The sequence below is a fragment of the Carettochelys insculpta genome, chromosome 29, assembly GCF_033958435.1.
Source record: "Carettochelys insculpta isolate YL-2023 chromosome 29, ASM3395843v1, whole genome shotgun sequence".
Classification (NCBI taxonomy): Eukaryota; Metazoa; Chordata; order Testudines; family Carettochelyidae; genus Carettochelys; species Carettochelys insculpta.
The window spans coordinates 918,226-939,365 of NC_134165.1; the positions used below are offsets into that span (position 1 = coordinate 918,226).

General features: G+C 66.2%; 2 protein-coding genes across 4 annotated transcripts; both read left to right on the forward strand.

The window, feature by feature from the left end:
• Positions 1 to 1,413: 1,413 nt before the first annotated feature.
• LOC142003370 (intercellular adhesion molecule 4-like) lies at positions 1,414 to 8,730 on the forward strand. Of its 2 annotated transcripts, none has more exons than XM_074980268.1 (5): positions 1,414 to 1,834; positions 3,708 to 3,980; positions 4,603 to 4,942; positions 6,394 to 6,633; positions 7,378 to 8,730. In XM_074980268.1, exons 1-5 carry the CDS (start codon positions 1,789 to 1,791, stop codon positions 7,529 to 7,531), a joined length of 1,053 nt encoding a protein of 350 aa, XP_074836369.1. In that variant the 5' UTR covers positions 1,414 to 1,788; the 3' UTR covers positions 7,532 to 8,730. The 2 variants fall into 2 exon arrangements, with proteins under 2 accessions (XP_074836369.1, XP_074836368.1); XM_074980267.1 differs by having other exon boundaries at positions 1,425 to 1,834; positions 4,625 to 4,942.
• A 4,309-nt stretch (positions 8,731 to 13,039) lies between these two features.
• Positions 13,040 to 20,668, forward strand: LOC142003162 (intercellular adhesion molecule 4-like). 2 transcript variants are annotated; one of them, XM_074979876.1, is made up of 6 exons: positions 13,040 to 13,224; positions 14,858 to 15,029; positions 15,185 to 15,457; positions 16,692 to 17,009; positions 18,328 to 18,567; positions 19,312 to 20,668. In XM_074979876.1, exons 2-6 carry the CDS (start codon positions 14,954 to 14,956, stop codon positions 19,539 to 19,541), a joined length of 1,137 nt encoding a protein of 378 aa, XP_074835977.1. In that variant the 5' UTR covers positions 13,040 to 13,224; positions 14,858 to 14,953; the 3' UTR covers positions 19,542 to 20,668. The 2 variants fall into 2 exon arrangements, with proteins under 2 accessions (XP_074835977.1, XP_074835978.1); XM_074979877.1 differs by having other exon boundaries at positions 14,877 to 15,029.
• Positions 20,669 to 21,140: the final 472 nt, after the last annotated feature.

Sequence of the window (21,140 nt, forward strand, 5' to 3'; positions counted from 1 at the left end):
GGGTGGCCCGGTCCTGCCTGAGCCCTGCACAGCACAGGGAGCTGGAGAGAGGGACCCCTACAAGAACCCAGGAACGGGAGTGAGGGATCCTTTGGGGGAGGGGCTGGGCTTTCAAATGTGGGGGAGGGGCCATGACTGCCCTGACCTGGGGGGTCCTGGCACACGTGCCCTGCACCAACCTTGCTCCCAGCCCTGGTGTAGGCAGCAGAGCAGGGTTGTGGGACATGGCACCGCATGGGAGCGTGAGAGGCCTGGGTTTGTCTCTGGCTCTGCCACAGATGCCCTAGGTGTCCTTGGGCAAGTCACTGCACTGCTGCTGGTGGAGCTCCCCACCTGTGCTTGGGATAATGAGCATGAGCTGTGGGGCACGGACTGCCTCTGCGAAGTGCCTGGCCTGCACGGTCTGAGCTGCACTGGGCCCTGGGCTCAGCCAGCATGTTAATACAAAGAGGTTCCAAGGCCCCCTGTTCTTTGCTATCTCCAGCCACGCCAGAACCACAGATGGGGCTGCCCAGCCGCACACACTCTGCTCTGACCAGCGCTAGCAGAGCCAGGAATGGAAGCCGGTGTCCTGCACCCCGGCGCACGGCTCTGCCCGCTCAGCTACACTGTCCTGCTAGTTTTACTGCCCTCCCTTCCAGTTAGGGAAACCGAGGCACAGAGTGAGCCCAGGATGTGCCCCAGGGCCCATGGGGAGTCAGAGGTGGGGCTGCAGAGGAAGCCCTGCACTCTGACCTTTTCCCCATGTGGCTGCAGGGAATTGGAGGGCCTGGGCTGTTGTGCTACCCCAGAGCACAAGGAAGGAAGGAGGAAAGGAGCCCTGGCTCTGAGAGCAGCTGACAGCTGGACTCACAGCAGAGCTCTGCGTAGGGTACTAGCCCCGTAGCTGGCAGGGGCGCAGCAGCTGCAGGGGTGCAGGCCCAGGTGCGGGCGGGGAGGTTAAAGGGGATCTGGGGCAGAAGGGAGCGAAACGCCTGCCTGCTGCTGTGTGTACACACACACACACACACACACACACACACACACACACACACACACACACACACACACACACACACACACACACACACACACACACACACACACACACACACACACACGAGAGACAGCTGCTGCCTTCTTGTGGGGCCCCGGCTGCTGCTGCTGTTGTAAACAAAACTACCACACAGAGTCTGGCCCTCCAGGGCGTCGCTTTGTGTGAGTCCCTGCCCGCCTGCGCCCGCCTCTAAGGAGCCATTCACGTCCTTTGTGTGTGCGTAACTAAGCTCTTTTTGTGTCCTCTCCACCTACCGCCACACCACACTCACAGCGCCCCTCTGCCCATCCCCAGCCACCGCCCAGGCGCACCCCAGCTGGATGATTTACACAGGCGCCGGCCCGTCGGGGTGCCCCGCCCGGCTCTGGGACGGGTCCCCAGGCGGACTGAGCACCTGGGCGCCGGCAGCCAGAGCCCCGGGGTGCCTGAGGGCGGCTCCCCAGGCGTGCGGAGGCGCGGAGCTCTGGGTCAGTGCCGGGCCGGGCCGGCCCGTGCGCGGGGCGGGGGGCGCACAAGGGCAGAGCCGCAGCCCTGCGGCCCCGGACTCCCCCCTCGGCCTGCGCCCCCCGAGAGCAGCGCCCGGCGGGGCCTTTCCCTGGGAAACCCCGCCTGGAACGTCAGAGCGCGAGAAGTCCCCGGGGCCGAGCTGGAAATCCCCCTCCCTCCGCCCAGGGCTTCCGGGAAGGCGGACGAGCTGGAGCGCGGGGCCGGGCGGCAGAGCCTGCCAGAGTCCCGGCCCGAGCCGCGGCACCATGGCCCAGCCCCGCCTGCTCGTCGCCCTGGCCGCCGCTCTGGCAGGTAAGCGGCGCGGCCCCGGCACCCGCCTCGCCCGCAGCTCCGCAGCCAGGCGTGGCGCCTCGGTCCGCGCCCAAGAGATTGGGTTTGGCTGGGTGGTTTGTGGAGCGAGAGAGAGAGAGTGTCAGAGTGTGTGAGAGAGTGAGTGTGCAAGTGTGTGTGTGTGTGTGTGTGAGAGAGAGAGAGAGAGAGTGTGCAAGGGAGTGTGTGTCAGAGTGTGAGAGAGAGTGAGTGTGTCAGTGTGTGTGGGAGGGAGTGTGAGGGTGTGTGAGAGAGACTGTTTGTGTGAGGGAGTGTCAGAGTGTGTGTGTGAGAGAGGGAGTGTGACAGTGTGTGAGGGTGTGTGTCAGAGAGTGTGTCAGTGTGTGTGAGGGGGTGTGAGAGTGTGTCTGTGTGAGGGAGTGTGGGAGAGTGTGAGAGATAAAGAATGTGTGTGTCTGAGTGAGAATGCGTGAGAGGAAGTGAGAGAGATAAAGAATGTGTGTGTCAGTGTGTGTCTGTGAGTTCTCCCAAAGTTATGCTCATGCCAAGAAAACTGTATCCCTAATGTTTTAACCACAAGATGGGCGAGTCCTGAGTGTATGTACAGTGTGTGTGTGTGTGTGTCCCCATGTGTATACCATGCGCGAGTCCTCGGTTTGTCTCTAGTGTGTGCGTGTTCGTGTGTGTCCCTGTCAACGCTGCCAGATACAAGCCACATTCTGCTCTTGTGCACCCTGGGGCAGCTCTGCCCCTTGAAGTCCCTCTGGGCCAAGGCCACAGGCTGGGCCAGGAATCTGCCCCCTTGGGCAAGCCGGGTGGAGGGGCCCAGCAGCTCCTCTCACCATCCCCCCGAGAGTGAGGGTAGAGCCCCTGATTGGGCTGGTGTGTTTCACGTGCACGTTGCACCAGGCTCAGCCCCTGCAGGGCCTGCCGGCGGGGAGCCACCCCCCAGGTTAGGGAAGGAAGGAAGCCAGAGGCCAGCAGGGCCCACATGCTGCAGGCAGAAAGCTGCTGGGAACACACATCGCGAGCCATGGGCGGGCCAGGCTTGGGGCACTGCAGCCGGTGGGCCGTAGCACCGGCCATTAGGGGGCTGAACGAAAGCCCCCGGACGTAGGAGGATGTTTTTGCCGAGATAAGGACGCGGTGTCCAGCCCTGGGGCCGGGCCGGGCCAAGTGCAGGGCCTGCACCAGGAGCGCGTTTGCTCCAGTCCATTATGGGCTAACCCCTGGCTGGCCTAAATCAGCCCCACCCCACTGACGCCTGGGGCCGGCAGGTCGCACTAGCCCAGGGCCTGGGCCTGAGTCCTGGGCGGGAAGGGTGGAGGCTGGGGCAGGCCCACTGACGGGGGACGGGCCAGGACCTCTGCTGCCACTGGGCCCTCTGAAACGCTGCGGCAGAACCGCTCGCCTGGAGCAGTACGGTCTGGGCCCTGGGCCCTGCCCCGCCTTCCCTCGGCCCTGCCCCTCCTGAAGCCGCAGAGCCAGGCCCTGCTCCCACCTTGCCCCAGAGCCCAGGGTGGCTGTGTCCCTGCTGGCTGGGGGAGCCCATGGAAGAGGAAATGGGGCCGTGGGCGCCTGCCCTGGCCTGGGATCAGGGACGGGCTAGTGCAGAGCTCTGCAAACAAGGACAGAGCCCTCCAAAGCCGCTCACTCCAGTGTCTGGGCTTGGGCTGAGGGCAGGAATCGCCACCTCCCCCTCCTCACTCGGTAACAGCTGAGTCCCCAGTCCCCTGCACCGCAGCAGCACTGCCCCACCACGGCCAGCCCAAGCGCCCTGTCCCCACAAGGACTGGGCCCATCGCGGGTCCGGGGGCTGAGCTCACCCTTGTGCTGCATCGCTCCAGGGTGAGCCCCGGAGGCGCAGCGTGACGGGCGGGTTTGGCCATTCCAGGGGCCGCGCAGGGCTCGTTTGAGGTGCGCATTTCGCCGAGAACCGCCACGGTGGAGTACGGAGGGTCTGTCTGGATAAACTGCAGCACCACGTGCCAGGACCGTGATGCCCCGATAGGGCTGGAGATCCCCCTCACAAAAGGGCTCGGTTGGACCGGCCCCGGGTGGATAGCCATTCACATCGTCAATATCTCCGAGTGGGAGTCGAACCCTCAGTGCTACGTCAACTGCAACACTACTCAGAAGCTGGTGAAAGGAACCATCTCTGTGTACCGTAAGTGCCGCTGGCTCCCAGCTGCAGTGGGGCTGGGGCGGGTTTTGCCCCACGGGGCCGTTCTGGGGGCAGGGAAGTGCTTGAGGGATGGACACCACCTTGACAGGAACTGGGGGCTGAGTGGTGACCTGGCCCCGAGCGGCGCAGGCTGGCTGGGCAGGTGTGGAAGTGGGGAACTGGGGGCTGAGTGGTGACCTGGCCCTGAGTGGTAAAGGCTGGCTGGGCAGGCGTGGAAGTGGGCCTCTACCCTCAAGGAGGTGCTGACTCCCACCCGGCCCCTGGGCAGCGGACTGGCTGCTGGGTGTGGGGGGTAGCAGGGGAGCAGGGAATGGGGCTGGGCCTTTCCCTGTGAAGGACACTGACTCCAGTCCATTAGGCCAGGCCGCACCCATGCATAGTTGTCCTGTGGCAGCTGTTAGGTGGGACAAGTTGGTGGGTCTCAGTCTGGCTCCTGGAGGGAGTCGTCCACACCCCAGCCCCGGCCCCACCTAGAGCGCCTGCCCACCCAGCAGTGACACTGAGCTTGGCTCAGGCCCCAGGGGCGGGCAGTGCCTGGCTGGAGCACAGCAACTGCCTTCCAGCTGCAGCCAGCTAGGAAGGGATCCAATTAACCAACCTTCAGGTTCTTCCACCTCTGGCTCCAGGGGCGCCGGAGCAGGTGGTGCTGGAGCCGCTCCCTGCATTGGTGCTGGGCCAGACCCACACCCTGACGTGCCGGGTTTGGGGTGTGGCGCCCGTCAGACACCTCACCGTGAGCCTGCGCCAGGGGAACCGGACCCTGCACACGGAGACCTTCCACAACCGCACTGGGGCCGGACCCGACAACGTCACAGTGACCCACGAGATAACCCCCCAGCGATGGGACCACAGGCAGCAGGTCACCTGCCTCACGGCCCTGGACCTGACTCCGCACAGGCCCCTCATCCGGAACAGCTCCGCTGTGGCCGAGCTCCGGGTTTACTGTGAGTCCTCACGCGGTCCGGGCACCAGACACAGCTAGAGGCACAGGCACCCAGCCACGGGGCTGACTCCTCCCTCCGGTGGAGTCCCAGCTCGGGAATGGGAGGCCACCCAGCTCCCAGGTCCGACCCAGAGAGGGGCCAAGTACTCCCACTGCCAAGGCGCTGGTGTGGGGCCAAGCACCCAAGGCGGGGTCTGAGCCTAGACTGGGACCCGCCCGTCCGAGGGATGGGCCCTATCGGGTGGATCGTCCTACCCCCCCAGTGCGGATTTCCCCACAACAGCGTCGCTGAGGGGCCAGGCCTGGTGTGGGCACAGGTGCTGCTTCTCTTCAGGGCGATGGGGTCTCCCTCTTCTTCTCCTCCCCTCCCCACCCTGCACCTCCCCGCTCTGGGGCCTGGCCTGGCTGGAGCGCATCACGGCAGAGCACACGGGACGGCTACTGGCCAGGGCCTGGGGGACAGCAGAAGGGGTCACAGAGCTCCCAGCTTTCTGCTCCCCCGGCCCATCTGCCCCCTCCCAGCACACGGTGCCCACACCAGCTCTCTCCAGACATACTCCACTGCCACCTCGGCTCCCCTGCTGCCTGTGAACGGGGGTGGCCGCTCCTGCACAGCGCCCACCACACGAATGCCCCGTCTCCCACCTGTCCTTGGCATTAGGGGAGCTCCAGCCAAGGCCAGGGGCCTGTTGGGCCGGCGCTGCCCAGACCCCGGCCGAGATCAGGGCCCCGTCGGGCTGGGCGCCGCCCACGCCCCAGCCGAGATCAGGGCCCCGTCAGGCCGGGCGCCGCCCACGCCCCGGCTGAGATCAGGGCCCCGTTGGCCAGGCGCCGCCCACACCCCAGCCGAGATCAGGGCCCCGTCGGGCAGGGCGCCGCCCACACCCCGGCCGAGATCAGGACCCCGTCGGGCAGGGCGCCGCCCACGCCCCGGCCGAGATCAGCACCCCGTCGGGCAGGGCGCCACCCACACCCCAGCTGAGATCAGGGCCCCATTAGGCCAGGCGCCGCCCACACCCCAGCCGACATCAGGGCCCCATTAGGCCAGGCGCCGCCCACACCCCAGCCGAGATCAGGGCCCCGTGGCACCACACACTGCACACACCCAGTTCCAAGCAATAGAGAGGAGGCTGCCACAGGAAGGATCTGTAGCTCCATTTCACGGGTGGGGACTTGAGGCCTTCTCGTGGGTTTCTGCTAACTGGGCTCAGGCCCAGGCTTGCGCAAGGAGGCCATGGCAGTGGCAGGATTTAAAACCCATAGCTCCCAAGGCCAAGGCTGCTCCCTGGCACACAGGGCCTGCCTGGCCCTGGCTGGGCACTGGGGCAGCCCCATGAGGAGGCTGGGGGGGCAGGGCAAAGCTGCCGTAGTTTGCAGCAGCCCTGGGAGCTGGCAAGGGCTGGGGCCACACGGTGCTGGGCTGAGTAACCAGCTGCCCTCTCCCGTCTGCAGACCGGCCCAGGATGGACGACTCCGGCTGCCCCCGGAGCAGGATCTGGGTGAAGGGGACCAAGCAAATCTTCTGCGAGGCGCAGGGGAACCCCACGCCGACGGTGGAGTGCGTGAAGCCTGGGGTTGTCTTCCAAGGCGCGGAGCAGCGGCTGGTCAGCTCGGAGGATGCTGGGACCTACAATTGCACGGCCTCGAACGAGTACGGCACCGTCAGCCGGGAAGTGATGGTCCATGTGGACGGTAAGCGGCCTTTGGGGAGGCCTGGGGGCGAGGTTTGCATAAGCACTAAGAGATTAAGGCACACAAAGGAATGGACCTGCTGTTCAATGGGATTTAGGAACCCAGGGGCCCATGAAAGCCATAGGGGACACCAGGCTGCCATTCTGCACTGGGTGTGCTGCAGGCCAGACCGCCTGGCCCAGGGCTCCCAGCCAGCCATTCCCTCTGCAGCGTGGCCGGGACACAGCCCCGCCAGGGTCAGCTGTGCTTCTAGTGTCAGTCCTGCCCCAGAGCGAGCAGGGCTGGGGCCGAGTTCCACAGCCTGAGGGGTTGCTGGTTCTTTTCTGTCCCAGTTCCTCTCACATACAGCTCCCTCTCTGTTCATATTAATTGTGTGTGACACCATGGAATGCCAGCGGAGATCAGGGCGCCATTGGGCCAGGCACTGCCCAGACCCCAGCCCGCATCAGGGCCTTGTAGTGCTAGGTGCTGCCCAGACCCCGGCAGAGATCAGGGCCCTGTCGTACTGGGCGATCCACACACACACAAGCAAAGGGTGAGTCTGCCCCAGGGAGCTCACCATGTAAACAGACAGAGTGGAAGGGGAAACTGAGGCACTGAGCAGGAGAGCGACTTGCCCAAGTCCAGGGGTTGAGGGGAATACAGCCCGGGTGTTCTCCCCCTCACGGCCACTGTGCACAGCCCTACACACTAGGCTGTCCCACCTCTTCATGTGCCTCAATCTCCTGCCTCCTTCTTTGACAGATCCCACCTGGTGGTGGTTGAAGTGGGTGCTGGCGGTTGTGGGCGTTCTCGTCCTTGCAGCTGGTGTAGGCTACCTGGTCTATGTTTGGTACTGCCGCACCTACAAGGTCGGTTCCTACTGGCTCAAACCCAAGGAGACAGGCAAAGCAGCTGAGCAGCACAAGCCGTCGGAGCTCAGGAGCCTGAATGGGGCTGCGGAGAGCACAGCTGGTGCGGAGCAGAGCGTCTAGGCCTGGACTGCTGGGACCCGGCACCCTGGGGCTCCTACCTGCGGCTCCCCCCCTCCCATGGCATGCCAGGCAGTGCGGGACCCTCCTTTGCACACCCCTGCTGCTCAGCAGGATCGCGGGAGGGGGCCGGTGCCCCCAGAACAGCCAGGACAGACAGACAGGACAGCCCACCTCCTTGGCTTGGGGGACGTGTGGCTGCAGCTGCCATGGACCCGCGGAGGAAGCAGGCGGCCGGGAGAGCAGCAGGAAGTGCCGGTAACACTACGGTCAGAACGGTGGTGCAGGGAGACCGGCTGTAACAGCCACTGCTAACCACTTCTCTGAGCCGTAGGGCTGGCACCTCTGAGCTGCGCACAAGCTGCCCTGCCGGGGAGCTCCACAGAGGGGCCCGGTGGGGGGCGGGTCCCTGTGAAAACTCTTTGACGCTAACGAGACAGTTGTTGGGATCGTCGGGTCTGGGCAGCTGAGAGGGGCCCGTTACGTGGATCGCAGGACCCTGCAACCCGGCTTAGGCAGCGGGCAGGGAGCAGACTCGGGTCGAGCAGGACTCCCTCTCCTGCAGCGGCTGAGCCCGGTCTGCGTTCCCCAGGACTGGGGGAGGGAGATTAATAATGGGGGCAGCGAAAGCCCCCAGTGAGTGCGGGATGGGAGCCTGGCTGGGGGGTGCAGGGAACCATTCGTATGTTGCAGGCAAACGCTGGTAAATCTCCTCTGGGGCTCTTCCCCCACCCACAGTTTGTGTTGTTGCCAAGGGGCTGGGGAGCTGCTGGCCTGGTGTGACGGAGTTGGAGGGGGGTGCATGTGTGAGAGTCAGACTGGATGTGTGTGTGACAGGCAGAGCATTGGGGATGACCCCTGGGGCTATAACCTAGGCTGGCAGGTAACACCTCTGACCTGAACACAGAGCAGGGAGGAGCTGAGCTGGGTTTGAATGGGAGCAGTTAGAGGGTAGGGGGAGAGGGAGCTGGAAGACAGCCAGCTGGGCGAGCGGGGAAGCTACACCCCAGAGGGGCACCCCTCGGGCTCCTCTCCCCAGGACGGGTTGGAATGACTGTCTCTGCCGGCTGTACTGACACCTCTGTGCTGAGCCGGGCCTCTGTCGCCTAATAAACTTCCTGTTCTACCTGCTGAGTGAGAGTCACTCCTGCCTGCGGACGGGGCACAGTGCCTGGGGACCCCTGAACCCTGTCACACCTGGGATCCCACCCCGGCTGGTGGTGTTTTCAGAGTGTGTTCTGGGGCCAGGTGGTGTCTTGGCGCAGCCCGACGGTGGCCAGCCCATCTCCTGCCTCCTGCCGGCTGTGGCCTTTCGCCAGTCCCCATGCTGAGCACAGCTGTTCGGGCTGTTCAGGCCAGGGGCAGAGACCAGAAGGGACCAGCGCTGAGCCCTGAAGGGAACTGATCCGCCAGAGCCGTGTGCTGGGAGGAGCCAAGCCCCTGCTGCAGAGGAAGGTGGGACCCCGCCCCCGGCTCTGTACCGCGCTGACCTGGAGGAACTTCCCTCCCAAGCTCACTCAGCTGGGGCAGCAACTCAGCGTGGGCCCAGCCCCCTCACAGCCAGTTATACCAGTAACTGGGCGCCTGGCGGCTGCTACACTGGGACTCAGGCCTGTGACAGGGGCAGCGTCCCTGACCGGAGACATTGTTCAGCCGGCTTTATCCAGGGCTCAAAGAGCATCTGCAAAGCTGTGGTCAGGGCAAATAAAGGAAGCACATCTCTTCCGAGAGACCCACCAGCTCTCCGTGTGCTTCCCGGGCAGGTGTGGACAAGGCACTTGCGCTGCAGGGCTCAGGAGCCCACAGTTGGCCAGGAGAGCAGGGGCAGCATGCAGGGAGGTGGGGGGAGGGGCTATAGCCTCCCCCACACTTTTGTACCGGGTCTACTCAGCCGAGCCCCAGACAGAGCCCGTAGCTGCCCCTGACCTGAGTGGGATCGGCAGTGAGGTGCGAAGTGGGGAGCGCTGCAGAGGTTGTATATAACCAGCCCCAGGGCGCTCACGCTAAGGCAAGACTTGTCACTTGTCACTGCCCCCGGCCGAGATCAGAGCCCCGTCGGGCCAGGCGCCGCCCAGACCCCAGCCGAGATCAGAGCCCCGTCGGGCCAGGCGCCGCCCAGACCCCGGCCGAGATCAGAGCCCCGTCGGGCCAGGCGCCGCCCAGACCCCGGCCGAGATCAGAGCCCCGTCGGGCCAGGCGCTGCCCAGACCCCAGCCGAGATCAGAGCCCCGTCGGGCCAGGCACTGCCCAGACCCCAGCCGAGATCAGGGCCCCATTGGGCCAGGCGCTGCCCAGACCGTGGCCGAGATCAGAGCCCCGTCGGGCCAGGCGCTGCCCAGACCCCAGCCGAGATCAGGGCCCCGTCGGGCCAGGCGCCGCCCAGACCCCGGCCGAGATCAGAGCCCCGTCGGGCCAGGCGCTGCCCAGACCCCGGCCGAGATCAGAGCCCCGTCGGGCCAGGCGCCGCCCAGACCCCGGCCGAGATCAGAGCCCCGTCGGGCCAGGCGCCGCCCAGACCCCGGCCGAGATCAGGGCCCCGTCGGGCCAGGCGCCGCCCAGACCCCAGCCGAGATCGTCTCATATTGTGCTGGGTGCCACAGAGACACAGAGTGTGGGACAGTCCCTGCTCAAAGGGCCCATAGTCCAACTAAAGAAAGGGGAGGGGAAACTGAGGCATGGACTGGCACAGGCTCTGGCCCCAGGTCTGCCCCAGAGCCAAGAACGGAGCCTGACCCCCCACCCCGCTGCCTTGCACGTTCCAGCAGCCGCCCCTGGTGGTGGCACGAGGAGCTGCACCCATGTGGCAGGGGCTGCGGAAGTCCCAGCCCCCTTGTGGGCCCTGCACTAGGGGGGCAGCTCTGGGCTGCAGGGCCTGACGTTCGTGCATGGTACCTCCTCCTCCTTCTGCAGCCCATGCTGATCCACCCTGCAGCCCTGCCCCAGGCTGGGTTGGCACCTGTCCTGGGAGTCTGACGAGCTGGGGCCGGAGGGGCAGCTTCTCGCGCTCTGCCCTGCCCCTTCAGCCACAGCACTGCTGCTGGCAGAGAGCAGCCATGTTCCTGCCCAGAGGTGGCCACATCTTGGAGGGAGGAGGGGTGGGCGAAGGGCCTCCACCCAGAGAGGCTCATCTATGGAAGGGCAGGGTGGCTGGTGGGGCATTCGCCCTGGGCGTGGGACTAGGCCAGTTCCCGTCTCTGGCATCGCTCCCTGGGTGACCTGGGCCACGTCTCGCTGCCGAGAACGGCTCTGGGCATCGCAGGCAAGTGCGCGGGGGTGGGGGGGCAGCAAGGTGAGAGCCACCAGGCCGCACGGCACAGGCCAGGGCATTGCCACGAAGGGGCCAACAGGCCACATGGGGCGTTCGCCGGCAAACGCCCTCCCACACTAGCAAGGAGCCCTTCCCATCAGCCGTGCACACAGACAGGTACACCCCACCCAGGCGTGCGCACAGGCATGCGTGTGCATACACACCCTAACGTGCATGCGCACACGCCCCAGGCAATGCGTGAGCAGATGCACCATGCACACCCCCGGGTGCACACGCACACAGCCCTGGCGGGGAAGAAGCCGCAGCCGAGGAAGCCCTGCGAGAGAACGCTGCTCTGCCACTGAAGCGCTGCAGGGCGGAGGCGGTGGGAGGCAGGGACACCTACACCAGCCAGCCCTGTGCCCATAAGTGCCTGGGAAGCGGCTCTGCGCAGTGACACTTGGGACCCAGCCCGTTCTGGGGCACCGGGGAGGCCTTGTCGCCCTTCCAAGGTGTGACCTCAAGTTCATACTTGCCGGCTGCTTGCAGCACAGGCCCTAGCTCCAGCAGCAGCTCCGACCGGCCCCGTTTGCCTTGGGGTCAGGGAGTTTCTGCTACGCAGAGGGCGGCAGCAGGTGGGTGAGATGCCAAAGGTGGGCAGGCAAGTGATTGAGAGCCTTAGCCCATCGTCAGCCATGGCCCACTTCAAAGCCAGGGGCGAGAGCAGGCCTGAGGCATGCTGGGCCCCAGGGCCTGCCTGCCTGCCCCGGGGCTGGGCCACTTGGTCACCAGTGAGTAGGGCGGGGGCACGGCTGGCTGATGGTACAAAGTCGCTCCACAGATCTGGGTCCAAAGCAGCCTGCCAGGAGTGGGTGACTGGGCAACGTGAGGGCGACGGCCTCCGGGTCGCTAAATGCACACGGGGCAGCGTCACCCCAGCACCTCTTACAAAAACGCTGGGCCCCGAATTCGCCGGTGCCACTCAGGGCAGCGCTGGGAGTCCCCGTGGGCCGTTCCCTGAGAACATCCCCTCCCTGGGCGGCGGCGGCAGGCGGAAAAGCTAGCGGAATATGGAGCCTGGCTAGGAAACGAATAGATAATACTGTACTAGCACCATGGTCTGCCCACATGGAATCCGAGCAGGATGCAACTCAAGGATTTACAGCTTTATGTACATCACAGCAGGCCATCAAGTCCAGCCCCCCCCAGGCCAAAGCAGGCCCAGCCCCAGCCCCAGCCAGGACTTTGTCAAGCCGGACAGAGACTCCACCTCCTCCCCCGGGAACCCGTCCCAGAGCTGCTCCACCCTCCCGGGGAAAGAGTTTTTCCCACTCGCCACCCTGCTCCTCCGGCGCCACAACCTGAGCCCTTTGGCCCACCTGCCGGCATTTGCAGTTTTCTCTCTCTCGTGCAGGAATTAGCTACAGGGCCCCTCTCAGTCCATTGCCCAGATGTCTGCTGGGAAACTCGAGTTTTCCAGTGCCTTGGTACTGCCTGGACAGAGGTTACAAGGGGTGGGCGGGGGGGGGGGTTGGAATTGGTCCCCCCCACAACCGCAATGTGCAGCTTGACTTTTACTGAGCATGCTCAGTAGCACACCTGGAACTGTGGCCTCCCACTGACCCCCCCCCCCCATCCATGGCACACACGGGCTGCACGGCCCCCCCCCGCCCCCCCCCCCGGCAACCCAGCGCCCTGCTTGCTGCTGGGCCAGGAACCAGCACGTAGTGAGAACCAGCCAGGTCCAAAGCTGCTTGCGGGAGAGGCTGGTGGCCCACCGCCTGTGAGCCCCGCCTGCGCGTGGGGAGCTGGGATGGCTGGAGCCACCCCCCCCAGCAGGGCCACACGGGCTGCTGCTCAGCACCATTTACGGGTGCAGGAGGGGTTCTGCCCCGGTACAGACTGAGTGGGGGCAGCCGGGTCTCTGTCCCCTTTGGGGGCTCAGCCCCAGTTCTGAGCTCTGCTGCAGCCAGAGGGAACCAGCAATGGTTGCTCCTGCCCGTGTGTGGAGCAACCACTGTTCTGTGTGCGGCTGTGAACCCGCCACAGACACACACAGGCTGCTGGCCATGGGCGTGAGGGTGCTCTGCTCATAAGCTGGGGCAGCCAGCCAGGGCGGGGGGGGGGGGGGGGCCTGAGACGTCCCTTATCTCACCCAGCAGACAGCTACGTACACGCTCCCCTGGGCTGCGCCGCTCACCATCAGCCCCTTCTCCAACAGCAACGGCAGAACTCCAGCCCCCTCCCCACGGAGACCTCTTGGCGCTTCTGTTCCTCAGTGCAGAGGGGTCTCGCCTGCCCCAGGGACAGCCCCGAACACCTGCTGGCCGGCATTGCGCAGCTCCAGCTTACCCAGCGACGCCATTGCAGGAGGTGCAGCTGCTGGGTTGTCCCCCTGGCTCCGGGAGGGCAGTGGGGGCTGGGGGTTAGAGCAGGGGGCTGGGAGGTCTCCCCTGGCTCCGGGAGGGCAGTGGGGGCTGGGGGTTAGAGCAGGGGGCTGGGAGGTCTCCCCTGGCTCTGGGAGGGCAGTGGGGGCTGGGGGTTAGAGCAGGGGGCTGGGTTGTCCCCCTGGCTCCGGGAGGGCAGTGGGGGCTGGGGGTTAGAGCAGGGGGCTGGGAGGTCTCCCCTGGCTCCGGGAGGGCAGTGGGGGCTGGGGGTTAGAGCAGGGGGCTGGGAGGTCTCCCCTGGCTCCGGGAGGGCAGTGGGGGCTGGGGGTTAGAGCAGGGGCTGGGAGGTCTCCCCCTGGCTCTGGGAGGGCAGTGGGGGCTGGGGGTTAGAGCAGGGGCTGGGAGGTCTCCCCCGGCTCTGGGAGGGCAGTGGGGGCTGGGGGTTAGAGCAGGGGCTGGGAGGTCTCCCCTGGCTCCGGGAGGGCAGTGGGGGCTGGGGGTTAGAGCAGGGGGCTGGGAGGTCTCCCCTGGCTCCGGGAGGGCAGTGGGGGCTGGGGGTTAGAGCAGGGGCTGGGAGGTCTCCCCCTGGCTCTGGGAGGGCAGTGGGGGCTGGGGGTTAGAGCAGGGGGCTGGGAGGTCTCCCCTGGCTCTGGGAGGGCAGTGGGGGCTGGGGGTTAGAGCAGGGGCTGGGAGGTCTCCCCTGGCTCTGGGAGGGCAGTGGGGGCTGGGGGTTAGAGCAGGGGGCTGGGAGGTCTCCCCCTGGCTCCGGGAGGGCAGTGGGGGCTGGGGGTTAGAGCAGGGGGCTGGGAGGTCTCCCCTGGCTCCGGGAGGGCAGTGGGGGCTGGGGGTTAGAGCAGGGGGCTGGGAGGTCTCCCCTGGCTCCGGGAGGGCAGTGGGGGCTGGGGGTTAGAGCAGGGGCTGGGAGGTCTCCCCCTGGCTCCGGGAGGGCAGTGGGGGCTGGGGGTTAGAGCAGGGGCTGGGAGGTCTCCCCTGGCTCTGGGAGGGCAGTGGGGGCTGGGGGTTAGAGCAGGGGGCTGGGAGGTCTCCCCCAGCTCCGGGAGGGCAGTGGGGGCTGGGGGTTAGAGCAGGGGCTGGGAGGTCTCCCCCAGCTCCGGGAGGGCAGTGGGGGCTGGGGGTTAGAGCAGGGGGCTGGGAGGTCTCCCCTGGCTCTGGGAGGGCAGTGGGGGCTGGGGGTTAGAGCAGGGGCTGGGAGGTCTCCCCTGGCTCCGGGAGGGCAGTGGTTAGCAGGGGAGAGCTAAGGGGCAGGCTGTCTGGGTTCTCTCCCTGGCTCTGGAAGGCAGCGAGGCCTAGCGGTTCCAGCATTGCAGGGCTGGGAGCCAGCTCACCACTCCCTGGCCCTCTTCCTACCTCTGGGACAGGAATGGGGGCAGGGCTGAGCACCAGGATGCCTGGGTCCTTGCCCTGGCTGGGGCGGGAGTGGAGACTGCTGGTTAGAGCAGGCAGGGTGCTGGGCTGGTCTCCAGCTAGGCGGGGTCAGAAGGAACTGCCCCTTCAGGCAGGTTTCCCCTGGCAATCTCACGGGGGTGGGGGGGGCTGCGCTCTCTTGCAGACAGGCCCTGGGGGGCAGCTCTGCTCCAGCTCTGCATTTCCACTTACAGCCGCTCACTCACTCGCCAGGACTCCCACTGAGGCCAGTGCGCCTGGGCCAGGCCCCCGGGAAAGCCGAGCCCTGTCTCTGCCCTCCCTCCGCAGCCATGGGGCCACAGGGGCTCCAGAAGCACTCACCCCTGCACTCCCTGGCACTGCTGCTGCTTCTCGGGGTGCTGCCGGGTAAGTGGGCGCAGGCAGCGTGTCCCCGGGGCAGTGCTGGCGCGGTCGGGACGGGGTGTCCGGCTGGCCCGGCAGCGGGTGGCTTTGGCGTTCTGCTGGCTGGCTTCCATTGAGCCCCGGAGGCGCAGCGTGACGGGCGGGTTTGGCCATTCCAGGGGCCGCGCAGGGCTCGTTTGAGGTGCGCATTTCGCCGAGAACTGCCGTGGTGGAGTACGGAGGGTCCGTCTGGATAAACTGCAGCACCACGTGCCAGGACCGTGATGCCCCGATAGGGCTGGAGATCCCCCTCACAAAAGAGCTGAGTCGGACCGGCCCCGGGTGGATAGCCATGCACATCGTCAATATCTCCGAGTGGGAGTCGAACTCTCAGTGCTACGTCAACTGCAACACTACTCACAAGCTGGTGAAAGGAACCATCTCCGCGTACCGTAAGTGCCGCTGGCTCCCAGCTGCAGCGGGGCTGGGGCGGGTTTTGCCCCATGGGGCCATTCTGGGGGCAGGGAAGTGCTTGAGGGATGGACACCACCTTGACAGGAACTGGGGGCCGAGCGGTGACCTGGCCCCGAGCAACGCAGGCTGGCTGGGCAGGTGTGGAAGTGGGGAACTGGGGGCTGCGCGGTGACCTGGCCCTGAGTGGTACAAGCTGGCTGGGCAGGTGTGGAAGTGGTGAGCTGGGGGCCAAGTGGTGACCTGGCCCCGAGTGACACAGGCTGGCTGGGCAGGTGTGGAAGTGGGGAACTGGGGGCCGAGCGGTGACCTGGCCCCGAGCGGCGCAGGCTGGCTGGGCAGGTGTGGAAGTGGGGAACTGGGGGCCGAGCGGTGACCTGGCCCCGAGCGGCGCAGGCTGGCTGGGCAGGTGTGGAAGTGGGGAACTGGGGGCCGAGCGGTGACCTGGCCCCGAGCGGCGCAGGCTGGCTGGGCAGGTGTGGAAGTGGGCCTCTCCCCTCAAGGAGGTGCTGACTCCCACCCGGCCCCTGGGCAGGGGACTGGCTGCTGGGCCCAGGGGCAGGAGGGGAGCAGGGAATGGGGTTGGGCCTTTCCCCCAGGGGCCTGTGTCCAGATCCACAGTGCAGGGCTGACCTAGACAGAAGCTGTTGCTGGGCTGTGGCCCCGTAGCATGGCCAGCCCTGATGGAAGCGGCTGGGTCGCAGAGGAGGGCAGCTCCCAGCACCGCTCCAGTCTGGAGGAGGGAGGGCAAAGCAGCCTGCAGGGCAGAGCCCAGGGCAGGTTGAAAGGCAGCCCAGCTGGGTGCAGCATCAGGGAGTGCCCCGGCTGGGCGTGGGGCGCAGGGTCTGCCCAGGGCGGAGGTGGATGCAGCTGCAGGAGGGATGGACAAGCTGGTAGGTGGGCTGCAGCTGGGGCGGGGGCAGCCTGGGGCTCTTCCTCCCACTGGGACCCAGGGACATGCAGCCTCAGCAACAGGGGCCAGGAGGCCTCCAGACCTGGCTGTGGTCAGGGTGAGACCACACAAAAGGCAGACTGTGGAGGAGGCAGGACGGACGGCTGCTGGCATGAAGGGCTCCTGGGACTCTGCCTGTGGCTCCCCCAGGGGTCTGCATGGCCTCCAGCTGGCCGGGGCGGGGAGCAGAGCCCTGGTCCCTGGGGAGGGTCTGTCCCTGGGCTGGGTCCCTGCCCTCAGCCTGCCTGCGTCTGTCCCTCCAGGGGCGCCGGAGCAGGTGGTGCTGGAGCCGCTCCCTGCATTGGTGCTGGGCCAGACCCACACCCTGACGTGCCGGGTTTGGGGTGTGGCGCCCGTCAGACACCTCACCGTGAGCCTGCGCCAGGGGAACCGGACCCTGCACACGGAGACCTTCCACAACCGCACTGGGGCCGGACCCGACAACGTCACAGTGACCCACGAGATAACCCCCCAGCGATGGGACCACGGGCAGCAGGTCACCTGCTTCACGGCCCTGGACCTGACTCCGCACTGGCCCCTCATCCGGAACAGCTCCGCTGTGGCCGAGCTCCGGGTTTACTGTGAGTCCTCACGCGGTCCGGGCACCAGACACAGCTAGAGGCACAGGCACCCAGCCACGGGGCTGACTCCTCCCTCCGGTGGAGTCCCAGCTCGGGAATGGGAGGCCACCCAGCTCCCAGGTCCGACCCAGAGAGGGGCCAAGTACTCCCACTGCCAAGGCGCTGGTGTGGGGCCAAGCGCCCAAGGCAGGGTCTGAGCCTAGACTGGGACCCGCCCGTCCGAGGGATGGGCCCTATCGGGTGGATCGTCCTACCCCCCCAGTGCGGATTTCCCCACAAGAGCGTCGCTGAGGGGCCAGGCCTGGTGTGGGCACAGGTGCTGCTTCTCTTCAGGGCGATGGGGTCTCCCTCTTCTTCTCCTCCCCTCCCCACCCTGCACCTCCCCGCTCTGGGGCCTGGCCTGGCTGGAGCGCATCACGGCAGAGCACACGGGACGGCTACTGGCCAGGGCCTGGGGGACAGCAGAAGGGGTCACAGAGCTCCCAGCTTTCTGCTCCCCCGGCCCATCTGCCCCCTCCCAGCACACGGTGCCCACACCAGCTCTCTCCAGACATACTCCACTGCCACCTCGGCTCCCCTGCTGCCTGTGAACGGGGGTGGCCGCTCCTGCACAGCGCCCACCACACGAATGCCCCGTCTCCCACCTGTCCTTGGCATTAGGGGAGCTCCAGCCAAGGCCAGGGGCCTGTTGGGCCGGCGCTGCCCAGACCCCGGCCGAGATCAGGGCCCCGTCGGGCCGGGCGCCGCCCACGCCCCGGCTGAGATCAGGGCCCCGTTGGCCAGGCGCCGCCCACGCCCCGGCTGAGATCAGGGCCCCGTTGGCCAGGCGCCGCCCACACCCCAGCCGAGATCAGGGCCCCGTCGGGCAGGGCGCCGCCCACACCCCGGCCGAGATCAGGGCCCCGTCGGGCAGGGCGCCGCCCACACCCCAGCCGAGATCAGGGCCCCGTGGCACCACACACTGCACACACCCAGTTCCAAGCAATAGAGAGGAGGCTGCCACAGGAAGGATCTGCAGCTCCATTTCACGGGTGGGGACTTGAGGCCTTCTCGTGGGTTTCTGCTGACTGGGCTCAGGCCCAGGCTTGCGCAAGGAGGCCATGGCAGTGGCAGGATTTAAAACCCATAGCTCCCAAGGCCAAGGCTGCTCCCTGGCACACAGGGCCTGCCTGGCCCTGGCTGGGCACTAGGGCAGCCCCATGAGGAGGCTGGGGGGGCAGGGCAAAGCTGCCGTAGTTTGCAGCAGCCCTGGGAGCTGGCAAGGGCTGGGGCCACACGGTGCTGGGCTGAGTAACCAGCTGCCCTCTCCCGTCTGCAGACCGGCCCAGGATGGACGACTCCGGCTGCCCCCGGAGCAGGATCTGGGTGAAGGGGACCAAGCAAATCTTCTGCGAGGCGCAGGGGAGCCCCACGCCGACGGTGGAGTGCGTGAAGCCTGGGGTTGTCTTCCAAGGCGCGGAGCAGCGGCTGGTCAGCTCGGAGGATGCTGGGACCTACAATTGCACGGCCTCGAACGAGTACGGCACCGTCAGCCGGGAAGTGATGGTCCATGTGGACGGTAAGCGGCCTTTGGGGAGGCCTGGGGGCGAGGTTTGCATAAGCACTAAGAGATTAAGGCACACAAAGGAATGGACCTGCTGTTCAATGGGATTTAGGAACCCAGGGGCCCATGAAAGCCATAGGGGACACCAGGCTGCCATTCTGCACTGGGTGTGCTGCAGGCCAGACCGCCTGGCCCAGGGCTCCCAGCCAGCCATTCCCTCTGCAGCGTGGCCGGGACACAGCCCCGCCAGGGTCAGCTGTGCTTCTAGTGTCAGTCCTGCCCCAGAGCGAGCAGGGCTGGGGCCGAGTTCCACAGCCTGAGGGGTTGCTGGTTCTTTTCTGTCCCAGTTCCTCTCACATACAGCTCCCTCTCTGTTCATATTAATTGTGTGTGACACCATGGAATGCCAGCGGAGATCAGGGCGCCATTGGGCCAGGCACTGCCCAGACCCCAGCCCGCATCAGGGCCTTGTAGTGCTAGGTGCTGCCCAGACCCCGGCAGAGATCAGGGCCCTGTCGTACTGGGCGATCCACACACACACAAGCAAAGGGTGAGTCTGCCCCAGGGAGCTCACCATGTAAACAGACAGAGTGGAAGGGGAAACTGAGGCACTGAGCAGGAGAGCGACTTGCCCAAGTCCAGGGGTTGAGGGGAATACAGCCCGGGTGTTCTCCCCCTCACGGCCACTGTGCACAGCCCTACACACTAGGCTGTCCCACCTCTTCATGTGCCTCAATCTCCTGCCTCCTTCTTTGACAGATCCCACCTGGTGGTGGTTGAAGTGGGTGCTGGTGGTTGTGGGCGTTCTCGTCCTTGCAGCTGGTGTAGGCTACCTGGTCTATGTTTGGTACTGCCGCACCTACAAGGTCGGTTCCTACTGGCTCAAACCCAAGGAGACAGGCAAAGCAGCTGAGCAGCACAAGCCGTCGGAGCTCAGGAGCCTGAATGGGGCTGCGGAGAGCACAGCTGGTGCGGAGCAGAGCGTCTAGGCCTGGACTGCTGGGACCCGGCACCCTGGGGCTCCTACCTGCGGCTCCCCCCCTCCCATGGCATGCCAGGCAGTGCGGGACCCTCCTTTGCACACCCCTGCTGCTCAGCAGGATCGCGGGAGGGGGCCGGTGCCCCCAGAACAGCCAGGACAGACAGACAGGACAGCCCACCTCCTTGGCTTGGGGGACGTGTGGCTGCAGCTGCCATGGACCCGCGGAGGAAGCAGGCGGCCGGGAGAGCAGCAGGAAGTGCCGGTAACACTACGGTCAGAACGGTGGTGCAGGGAGACCGGCTGTAACAGCCACTGCTAACCACTTCTCTGAGCCGTGGGGCTGGCACCTCTGAGCTGCGCACAAGCTGCCCTGCCGGGGAGCTCCACAGAGGGGCCCGGTGGGGGGCGGGTCCCTGTGAAAACTCTTTGACGCTAACGAGACAGTTGTTGGGATCGTCGGGTCTGGGCAGCTGAGAGGGGCCCGTTACGTGGATCGCAGGACCCTGCAACCCGGCTTCGGCAGCGGGCAGGGAGCAGACTCGGGTCGAGCAGGACTCCCTCTCCTGCAGCGGCTGAGCCCGGTCTGCGTTCCCCAGGACTGGGGGAGGGAGATTAATAATGGGGGCAGCGAAAGCCCCCAGTGAGTGCGGGATGGGAGCCTGGCTGGGGGGTGCAGGGAACCATTCGTATGTTGCAGGCAAACGCTGGTAAATCTCCTCTGGGGCTCTTCCCCCACCCACAGTTTGTGTTGTTGCCAAGGGGCTGGGGAGCTGCTGGCCTGATGTGACGGAGTTGGAGGGGGGTGCATGTGTGAGAGTCAGACTGGATGTGTGTGTGACAGGCAGAGCATTGGGGATGACCCCTGGGGCTATAACCTAGGCTGGCAGGTAACACCTCTGACCTGAACACAGAGCAGGGAGGAGCTGAGCTGGGTTTGAATGGGAGCAGTTAGAGGGTAGGGGGAGAGGGAGCTGGAAGACAGCCAGCTGGGCGAGCGGGGAAGCTACACCCCAGAGGGGCACCCCTCGGGCTCCTCTCCCCAGGACGGGTTGGAATGACTGTCTCTGCCGGCTGTACTGACACCTCTGTGGTGAGCCGGGCCTCTGTCGCCTAATAAACTTCCTGTTCTACCTGCTGAGTGAGAGTCACTCCTGCCTGCGGACGGGGCACAGTGCCTGGGGACCCCTGAACCCCGTCACACCTGGGATCCCCCCCCGGCTGGTGGTGTTTTCAGAGTGTGTTCTGGGGCCAGGTGGTGTCTTGGCGCAGCCCGACGGTGGCCAGCCCATCTCCTGCCTCCTGCCGGCTGTGGCCTTTCGCCAGTCCCCATGCTGAGCACAGCTGTTCGGGCTGTTCAGGCCAGGGGCAGAGACCAGAAGGGACCAGCGCTGAGCCCTGAAGGGAACTGATCCGCCAGAGCCGTGTGCTGGGAGGAGCCAAGCCCCTGCTGCAGAGGAAGGTGGGACCCCGCCCCCGGCTCTGTACCGCGCTGACCTGGAGGAACTTCCCTCCCAAGCTCACTCAGCTGGGGCAGCAACTCAGCGTGGGCCCAGCCCCCTCACAGCCAGTTATACCAGTAACTGGGCGCCTGGCGGCTGCTACACTG